General features: G+C 36.3%; 1 protein-coding gene across 1 annotated transcript; it reads right to left on the bottom strand.

The window, feature by feature from the left end:
• Nucleotides 1-8,482: 8,482 nt before the first annotated feature.
• LOC110695390 lies at nucleotides 8,483-9,361 on the bottom strand. Its single transcript, XM_021872627.1, has one exon. The coding sequence runs from the start codon at nucleotides 9,359-9,361 to the stop codon at nucleotides 8,483-8,485; it is 879 nt and encodes a 292-aa protein (XP_021728319.1).
• Between the last annotated feature and the right edge of the window lie 1,137 nt (nucleotides 9,362-10,498).

Genomic DNA, 10,498 nt, shown 5'->3' with positions numbered 1-10,498 from the left:
AGAGGTCCATACTTTGATTTTTGTGAGGATTTGGAGTAAGATATGCAACATATCTTCAGGTTTTGTACGACGGTAAAAGATATTTGGAGGGGTGGAATACTAGGCATCCACTCAAAAGATAATGCAGACCAATCCTTTGTAAATTGGTTTCTGTACTATATCCAGCTTTACCTTAGCTTGGATGGGAAACAAGGCCATAGGATCACCTTCTTCTTAGCCACTTTGTGGGGTTTGTGGAACGCTAGGAATAACAGGGTTTTTAAGAGATCAGGGTCGAGTGTGTTGTCAACTCCGACAATTATTTCAGAGGGATTGCGTCAACATGATCTTTTTATTGGTAATGGAGAGACGACCTTACGCTGCCTGCACCCTCCAGAGAGTTTCCATGATCACCCGCCAGGTTTCATGTGGGCGATTCTATCTAATGATGGAACTCAAGAGGGGTCAACTGTGATACAAGTCGATGGGTCCTGGAATAAGCAGACAAGGAGATCAGGACTGGGGTGGTGTCCAGATGGGGTGGAGGAAGATGAGTTCGATGGTATCGGAGGTGCGACACATGGACTAGCTCAGTCCGCCGTGCAAACTGAGATGAATGCTTGTATCCATGGTCTTAAGTGGGGAGCTCTTCGACATCTAACATCGATAACAATTTACACGGATTCGGAGAATATGGTTAGGATGCTGAGGAATAATAGCAACATCGACGTTGATCTACGATGGACAGTGGATCAGATTCTTCGTTTTGGATCAGCCTTCTCCTAGTGTAGCATTCAAAAGGTAGACAAGATCAAGGTGAAAAAGGCACATTTGCGGGCAACGGCTGCTAATACTAGTTTACTGTCTTTTAATAATGTTTAGTACTATTTAGTAGTGTAGTTTGTTTTAGCATATGTCAAAAAAAAATAAAGATCATAAATAATGGTATATGATGACCGACCTTGTAAATGATAATTAAGTTAGCTAAACAATAAAGAACGGAGATAATATACTGTAAATTAGTAATCTTAGAAAAATAATTATTTTAATTTATTTTCAATAAAAATAATTTCAAGTTCAACAAAATTAATTTAACTTCAATAAAGATGAGGTGAAGAGAATAGTACTTAACAGACAATTAATAGTCAAAATGTTTATTCAAAGTAATGTATTTGGTGTGTTATTTTATTCACTTGAAATTTTATTTATTTGAACTTATATGATCTTAGCTGGTTTTCACCTAATTCATGTAAGCTTGTAAGATCTTATTATTAGAAGTCTTAGAGCTTATTTTTATAAATTAAACATGACTAACTCTTATTAGCCCTTATTAGAACTAATTTTCATGAACTTTTTTATCTTTAACTTATTAACACTCATTTGAACTTTTTTTATATAAAAAAAGTAATCACTAAAGTTAAAGCCTTAAGGTCAACAAGCATGAATGCAAATCCTTTATTACACTTAACATCATCTCCGAATTTTTATAATTATAAAACTAGTTATTGGCCCGGGCGATGCCCCGGTATAACGTAAATTTATAGATTTATCAAAATTAATAAAAAAAAAAGGTTAATGTTGAACAATTATAATTGAGTAAGTGAAAATATAACAATTTAAAATATTATTTTTCATTAATATTTATATTAAAAATGTCAAATATAAATATGAAGGTTATACATATGAATAGTTTTTGAAGTAAATAAATTATTAATATAGAGAATTAAAGTTATACTAATTGTAGGTGTCGTTCGAAGTGTGCCTACGTTAAAGCACGTTGTGAATATGCTTGACACTCATAGGAAGTGGGAATTGACATAATACGATTAGGGACAAGGAAAGTAGGGAGCCGCCAAAAAGTTTATAAGGAACTTGTAAACCGTTCACGGATCATAAAAAACAACCATGATAAAGGGACGAAAGGCAACAACAATTGACCCGTAAAGGTTACACCCCATTCATAATCCATGATATTACTAACTCCATATGGTTCGGAACCACAAAAGGAGGATCGGGGATGATGGTACGAAGTGAGTCATGGAGTCACATTCACCTGTAATGGCCTTTACTCGATTCTTATAGTGAAAAGTTATCTTGTGATCTCAAAGGCATGCAAACAAAATATTCAATTTTCTCCAAACTATCATTAGGCTAAATTGGTTGAATATTAATGCAACATACAATTCTAAAATATCGTGTTCACTTGATTAAACAACGATTAAAAAGGAACCTAAACCGGTCGTTCAAATTATCTTATTAATCGTGATTTTCAATTACATATTCCCTTTAAACATGCAATATGGTGATCATAAATAATAATAGAATCAACAATAATATTGGAAGCAATTCAACCATAATAATGTTAGTCAAATCAAATATAAATTAATCTAATCATGATACTAGCAATATAAAAATAAAATAAGTAATTAAAATAATTAATTACTCACATTACGCTCTTTCCTTAAAATTACTACATCATGAATAATTGTTAGTAACTTCAATAAAAATATAAATTAAATGGAAATTATATTAAATAAAAGTAGAATTGATTTGGTCCAAAGTCCAAACCCTCAGTTAATTATACCTTTCATGCCTTGATTTAAGTATAGAACTTCGGGTATTGTATGAACTTCTTGGAGTGCTTAAGGAAGGAATGATGTAGTTAGGAATATAGGTTTAAAGCTTAGAATATGAGAGAGAGAGAGAGAGAGAGAGAGAGAAGAGAATGATTTTTTTGGTGTAGAAGAGAGGAAGAGAGAATGATTTGATGCTCCAAACTGTAGAAAGGAGTGGGGTATTCATAGAGAAAATGAGTAGAGGGAACACACGGAACCCTAAAAAGATAAAACCCTAGTTTTGGGGCGCCGTGACACGGTAGAGGTTGCCGCGACATGGCAAAGTCTACCGTGACACAAGACATAATACCGCGTCGCGGTGAAATAATAGCCCTAAAAATGATAAAACGCGTTCAGGTTAATGCGGAGAAAACACGGGAAATTCTCGTGTCACGGCATGTGTACCGTGACACGACAGAAAATGTCGTGACGCGGTAAAGTCCACCGTGGCACAACACGTGACGTCGTGTCACGGTGTACTTTCTTTTGAAATGCGGAGGAAAATACACAAAAAAAGCACCGTGACACGGTATAGAATACCATGTCATGGCAATATGCACTGTGCCACGTCAGCCTTTGTCACGTCGCATCATTTAAGCTGCTGCGCGGTAATATCAGTTTTTTACACGTTTTTAAAACTACAATAAGTTTTGATCTGTAACTCAAAATAAGGCATATAATATATCATTGGAAAGTTTATCAAGTCTACTTTCCAACCCAATTAAAATCAAGTCAAAATCATTTGTAGATTTTAAGATATGGCTGTTTTAGTGAAAGGGTGCTGGTTTTAGGCCGAGTTTAGTATTCTGCTCATATCTTCTTCGTTTTAAATCGGAATCGGGCTTATGATATATTTTTGGAAAGATTATTTCAAGGCCTATCCAACGAAATAATAATTTTATCAAAATTATAGGGCCACAAAATCAGTTTCTCTCGGTTTTGTGATGTGAAACGAAAAGTGAAAAGTAAGTTATGGTTTAGGCAAATGAGCTATATAGGAATTGGATTGGTTTATGAAATAATGTATTGAATGGAAATATGGATTAAGTACTCCAAAGGTTAAATACTCAACCCGACCAATAATGACGGTGAAAGGTTGTTCATCATCGGGTTTGATTTTGGGGAGACATTTTTAGATGTCTACACTAATGAAGACTTTTTAATTTGGATACACGTTATTACATTTCAATGTGGTGAGAGATGGATGTTACACATAGGATGACACATGGCGCACATGTGGCACCAAATAATAATAAGGGTACACATGGCGTTAGCATGTTAATCCCATGAGTTTTAATAATAATAAATATAGATTTTTTAAAAAAATAACAATTTAAAAGTTAAAAATTATAGAGTTACCCTAATTTTGTTTATTATTATTCCAAAAATGAGGTGACGTAAAAAAAATTATTGTACAATTGAAGTACGGATTATTGTACACTTGATGTACGGTTGCCAAAAACATTTGTATGTTATGATATACTTGAGTATCACATTGTATATTCATGATACATAAGTAAAACACTATAGTTAGTGATCAATTATGTCCACCGATGGCTATAATTACAAACTATCATTTCTAAGTACGCGTGTGCTCTTCTCTCACACCAATGCACCCTTTGCTAATCTTTCAAGTCAAGTTAGTTTGTGCAACCAACATTATTTTTACCTTCTTTGTTTTTTTATATAGTTTCAATTTTATTTAATTTTTACAAATTAACTTTTACCGTATATGTACCTTGTGTAATTATTTTGGCTTCTCAAATCAATACTTATAACTTAATTATAACTTCTCACACCAATTATTTTTTTATTTTTTTTTTTGTGAAATTATGATTCATCATTGTTGTTGCCTAACTCCCGAGTGTTAATTACTACTACTTCAATTTTTGATGAAGTAATTAACACAAATACTTAAAAGAGTGAATCACGTAGCTTTGATTAAAGTTCAATTAAGCTTGCTAATGCATGGCAACATGAAAGACTACTTGATGTTGATGATGTATGTCTTTATTTGATTTGAAACAAATTTGTACATGAATGCATAATACTTCTTATATATTTTAAGTAGTCATTTAGATTTAAAATATTAATTGTTTTATTTTATAAATTGTGAAAAATATTCAAAGTGGGATAATGAATGTAAGGTTAAGGTAATAAGTTTTCTTATATGCGAGCACTAGCTTTTATTATCACATCATCTTTCCCCCCCCCCTCCCCAAATTTGTTTATTTAATGAATTATTGTCATCGTTTTTAAATACATGTTTCATTTTTCCATGCGCGGAGTTTTAGGAGAAATTATATGAAGTATATACTATATATTACGTATGCAAAGTAGTACTATGGAATTTTATATTGTATTTCTCCATAGTCCCTCTAATATTTTAAGTGTTTCAAAACGTTTGAATTTTACACTATACATACAACACTTGGATCAATGATTGTATGTGATTATAAATAAAATTAAGCACATTCATGAAGTAGTAAATGTTTTTTTTTAAATGGAAAATATATATATATATATATGTATATGTATATGTATATGTATATATATATGTATATGTATATATATATATATATGTATATATATATATATATATATATATATATATATATATATATATATATATATATATATATATATATATATATATATATATATATATATATATATATATATATACAGAAATGGAATTTTTTGATGGATTAAAATTTACCTGAAAATGGCAGATATCATTTGTAGTATATATGAAGTATATGCTAATATGGTTTAGATAGCTATTGGTCAATAGAACATTAATGTTAATATAAATTTTATAGAAAATAAGGGAAAGAAATATAAAAAAATATATATTAAAAAAAACATATTTGAAACAAAATTTTGCACAAGTCGAAATCACAAATGAAGTAACACTTGCTTAATCAGAAAATAACATTTTTAAATAATATAAAGTATGATTAACTATTTTTTAATATGATACTTAAACTTGCGTCATAAGCAATAACAATATCCTAACCAATTTTTTTTTTTGTTTTTTTGAAAACCGACAAAGAATATTATTAAATTAAATCAATTTCCGTCAAAGTTAATAAACTTTGCGGAAAAGGACCAAGACAAACAAATTCGTCGCAATTCCTAGTATCCCACCTAGCTACTAAGTGAGCTAAGGTATTCCCTGCCCGATTTACATGAGAAACAGAAAAATAATTGAAAAATGAAGAGCTAGCAATAACATCATCAATCAAAAGGAAAAAAGGGGAAAAACCAATAGACTTCTGTTTGATTCCCATAACTACATTCAATGCATCACTTTCGATCTCCACACTTGAGTACCCCATTCGCCTTGCGATGCACACACCAAACAGCACAGCAGCAGCCTCGGCATCACCAACAGACCATCCCAATCTACCTCTTTTCACAACAGCAACACACACCTTCCCCCTTTCATCACGTACCACTACACCCAACTGCACATCGCTTCCAACCATGGCATCACAATTTATCTTCATAACACCAAGACCAGGGCATCGCCGAGTTGTTTACTAATGGTGTAGCACGCACCACCTGAGGGCAGACCTTCACAGCTTACGCATTATAGTCATGGACCATCCTAGTCATCCCAATAGCCACCAAGGAAGGAGTGAAAGACTCATCATCAAACACAGCCTTATTCCTACAATGCCATGTTGCCCAGCAGAGAGCTGCAATGGTAGCTCCTCCTTCGTAGCTCTGTCACAAAGCCATAGAAATCTGGTGGTGAAACTCTCATTAGGTGCTTGGGCAATTAAGCCCCTAAAAGAGCTAGAAACCCATATGTCCTTTGCTGCCGAACACTCGAAAATTGCGTGGATGATAGACTCATCACCATGGACACAAATTGCACACATTTTATCATCAATCACATGGCGATATACAAGCCTTTCCCGAACCGCAAGAAAGCCTTTGCAAGCTCTGCACAGAAAGTGTCGTAGCTTAGGCGGAGCATTCAAATTCCAGATTATTTTCCACACCTTATCCCAAGTATCTCCAGTGTCAAAATATCCCAGATTCTTACATAACCAATACCCCGAACGCACACTATACTCCCCATTTTTATTCGGCCACCAATACATCGAATCAATCGGGTGTCTACATGACAGGGGAATAGACAACACTAAATCCGTTCTTCTTCAATAAAGGTGTTGTTTACAGCTTCGACATCCCAGCAATTGCTAGAATGGTCAATTAGATCAATTACACGGAGGTCCATATTACTATCAACAAAAGGAGTTGGAACCAAAGATGATGTATTACCTGGTAACCAAGCATCACACCAAACATTTATTGCACTGCCATTTCCTACCCTCCATTTGAGACCATCGATCAACAAGGATTTGGCACTCCACATACTACGCCAAGCATAACTAGGGCCAAAACCCACAGCTGCCTTCAACACATCCCCACTCTTAAAATACTTTGCCTTAAGCACCGTGTGTAACAGGGAGTCCGAATTATGATGAAGCCTCCAGAATTGCTTTGCAAGTAAAGCTCTATTAAAACATCGAAGGTCACGAAAACCCATACCCCCATTTCCTTTTGGTTGACAGAGAAGGTCCCACCGTTGCCAATGCATCTTCCTAGCAGTATCATTCGAGCCCAACAAAATTTAGCTAGCAGAGAGTGAAAATCATCTATCAAAGTGTTAGGAATTTTGAAAATACTCATCATGTAGGTTGGGATTGCTTGGGCCACAGCTTTGATAAGTATTTCTTTCCCCGGTCTTGAGAGCAATTTCTCCTTCCACCCTTGTAGCTTCTTCCATAGTCTTTCCTTGATCCCTGCAAAAATCACCTTTTTTGATCTACCGATAATCGTAGGAAGGCCCAAATATTTTTCATGTCGCTCAACCTCCTGTACTCCTAAAATCTCAATAATTTCCCCCCTTCGAACAGTACTAACTTTTTTGCTAAAAGTAACCTCGGTCTTGCTTAGATTGACTTTCTGACCCGATGCCCTCTCATACTTGCTGATGATGTCAGCTATAACGAAGCATTCTTGCACATTGGCTCTAGCAAAAAGTATACTGTCGTCGGCAAAAAATAAATGTGAGACTCGGGGAGCCCCCCTACAAATCCTCGCACCATGAATGAGCTTATCAGAAGCGGCTTTATTCAATAATCCAGAGAAAGAATCCGCACAAAGTAAAAACAAATACGGAGAAATAGGGTCACCTTGCCTCAAACCTCTAGAAGGAGTAACAGAACCCGAAATGTGTCCATTAATCTTAAAAGAAAAATTGACACTCTCAAGGCAGTCCATGATTCCGTTAATCCAAGCCTCGGAGAAACCCATCTTTTCCATCACCTTCACAAGGAACACCCATTCAACATGATCATATGCCTTGCTCATATCAAGTTCAACGCAATATTTCCTTCCTTCCCTTCCCCACCTCTCTTCATGGCATGAAAAATCTCAAAAGCTACAATTGCATTATCAGTAATGAGACGCTTAGGTACAAAAGCACTCTGATTCTGGGAGATCACATCCCCTAAAAACCCCTTTAATTTGTTGGCCAAAGTCTTCGAAATAATTTTGTAAATGACATTGCAACAACTAATAGGCCTAAATTCAGAGATTAATTTAGGATCTTCCACCTTCGGGATAAGTACAACACAAGTGTTATTTATTTCTTTTAAACCTGCTTCTCCCCTCCACCACTTCTTCACAAAGCCAATTATATCATTACCAATAATATGCCAAAATTTCTGAAAAAATAAAGCATGCATACCATCGAGGCCGGGAGCTTTATTCGGATGCATTTGGAACAGGGCTTGCTTAATTTCTTCACCAGTGGGCTCGACATCAAGCACTACATTCATCTCATCAGAAACCGTCTCCTCTATACCTTAAAATGCACCTTGAAACCCCATCGGCGAACTCATTGCAAAGAGATCATTAAAATAAGCCTCAATGAGATGCTCCAAGTCAACACGTTGGTGAAGCACAACACCATTCGAGTCCATTAAACCAAAGATGCGATTTTTTGCTCTTCGTTGGCTAGCTTTGTGGTGAAAATATTTTGTGTTTTTATCACCATCTTTAAGTTCATTTGCGCGGGCTCTAGCAAACCAAAAGGATTCTTCCTGCAAATAGAGAGAATCAAGCTCCTCGGATAAATTTTTACACAAGTCCAAGGTCGGACCATCCATTGTACCTTCCTTCAACTCACGCGGCTTTTGTTCGGCCTTTTTAATTTTCTTTTTGATCGAGCCAAACGTCTTACCCGCCCATGAACTCAACTCCACGCCACATCGAGCAATTTTCTGATTAATGTCCATAGCGAGACTCGCATGCCAGCTTCTATCCACAATCTCCCCACATTCTTCCCAGGAAAGCCAGAGAGGCTCAAACCGAAAGCTCTTGCCATTTGCCACAGTATCCTCTCTCTTCTTTACGGACACCATAATTGGAGCATGGTCAGAGCTGTAAATAGGGAAATTTCTAGCTTCATATTCTGGAAATAAGGACACCCATCCGTCATCAGCAAGGAACCTATCCAATCGTTCACACACATAAGTCGTCATGGAACTTCCTCTTTCCCAAGTGAAAATACTTCCTTTAAAACCCAGATCTCGAAGGCAACAATTATCAATAGCACCTCTAAATGCATCCATGAGCCTCTCACTTCTAGGGACACCCCCTTCCTTCTCACTCGGACTAATTATTTCATTCAAATCACCAAACATAACACATGGCAAATTACTTTTTGACTTCAGAGAAACCATCAAGAACCAAGTATTGTGTTTCTGCGCTTGTTCCGGCCACCCATAAATGCCAATAGCTCTCTAAATAGGAGAGTTATTACCATCAAGTACATCCACCTCAAAGTGATGATCAAAGTAAGAGACCACATTTGCATTTATGTCTTTCCACCAAAAACCCATACCCCCAGAATTACCATTACTACTGACACATAAACCATAAGAAAAACCACATCTATTTTTTATTTTATTTAAATTAGAACTATCAATCATAGACTCCACAACAAACATAAAATTTGGCCTTTCCCTCCAACATTTATCTTGGAGGGCACGAACTCGCCTCGGGTTGCCAAGCCCGTGGCAGTTCCAGCTTATTATTTTCATTGTTTTTCGAGGGCTTGGGCATTCCCAAGGCCCTCTACTTTATTAACAGGAACAACAAAAGAATTATCACTAGCACCCATTTTCATCTTTTTTCAGCACAATTGACAGTAGCATTAAGATCATTACCAATGACATCTTCCACACTTCTTTTCCTAGAGGCAGTGAGATCCCCCAGCTTTCGGAAGTGTCCATACAAACCATGACATCCCTTCTCCTTTTACTAAGCATCTTCTTGGAGCAAGTAGGCGCTATAATTCCTTCATTGAGTGGATTCCCTACAGCAGCTATGTCACCCTTCACAATATCGTCCCATTACGAAAACCAGACACATCCCCATCCTCACACATCGGGTTTTCAACAAGTATACTCTTCTCCTCAATCAAGGCTCTTGGTCGTAGTACCATTTTACCACCCCCACTATCCGCAACAGTAACTAAAGCCACAGAAGGCGGCTTTGGAGTGGCCTCATTGCGTCCACCAGGGGAGGAGAACAGAAGCTTTCTTGCTGCCCCCGGAGGTCCTAGTCTGGTCACCAAAGGATCACTATAGTCAGCCCTCGGAATTCTCTTTTTCAACCTCAAATTCTCAGCCCATTTCCTCTCTTTTTCACGGTCCATGGCAGAAATTTTTGGATGGTGGGGTGAAGTAGTTAGATACGGGCCATATTGAAATACCAACGGCAATTCATCATCACACTTCTCCTTCTCCACACAATCCTTATCATTATGCCCGATCACACCACAAAAATAGCAAAAATCACCAAGTCTTTCATACTTG

The sequence above is a fragment of the Chenopodium quinoa genome, unplaced genomic scaffold, assembly GCF_001683475.1.
Source record: "Chenopodium quinoa cultivar QQ74 unplaced genomic scaffold, ASM168347v1, whole genome shotgun sequence".
Taxonomy (NCBI): Eukaryota; Viridiplantae; Streptophyta; class Magnoliopsida; order Caryophyllales; family Amaranthaceae; genus Chenopodium; species Chenopodium quinoa.
This window is presented reverse-complemented; position numbering and strand designations above follow the sequence as displayed.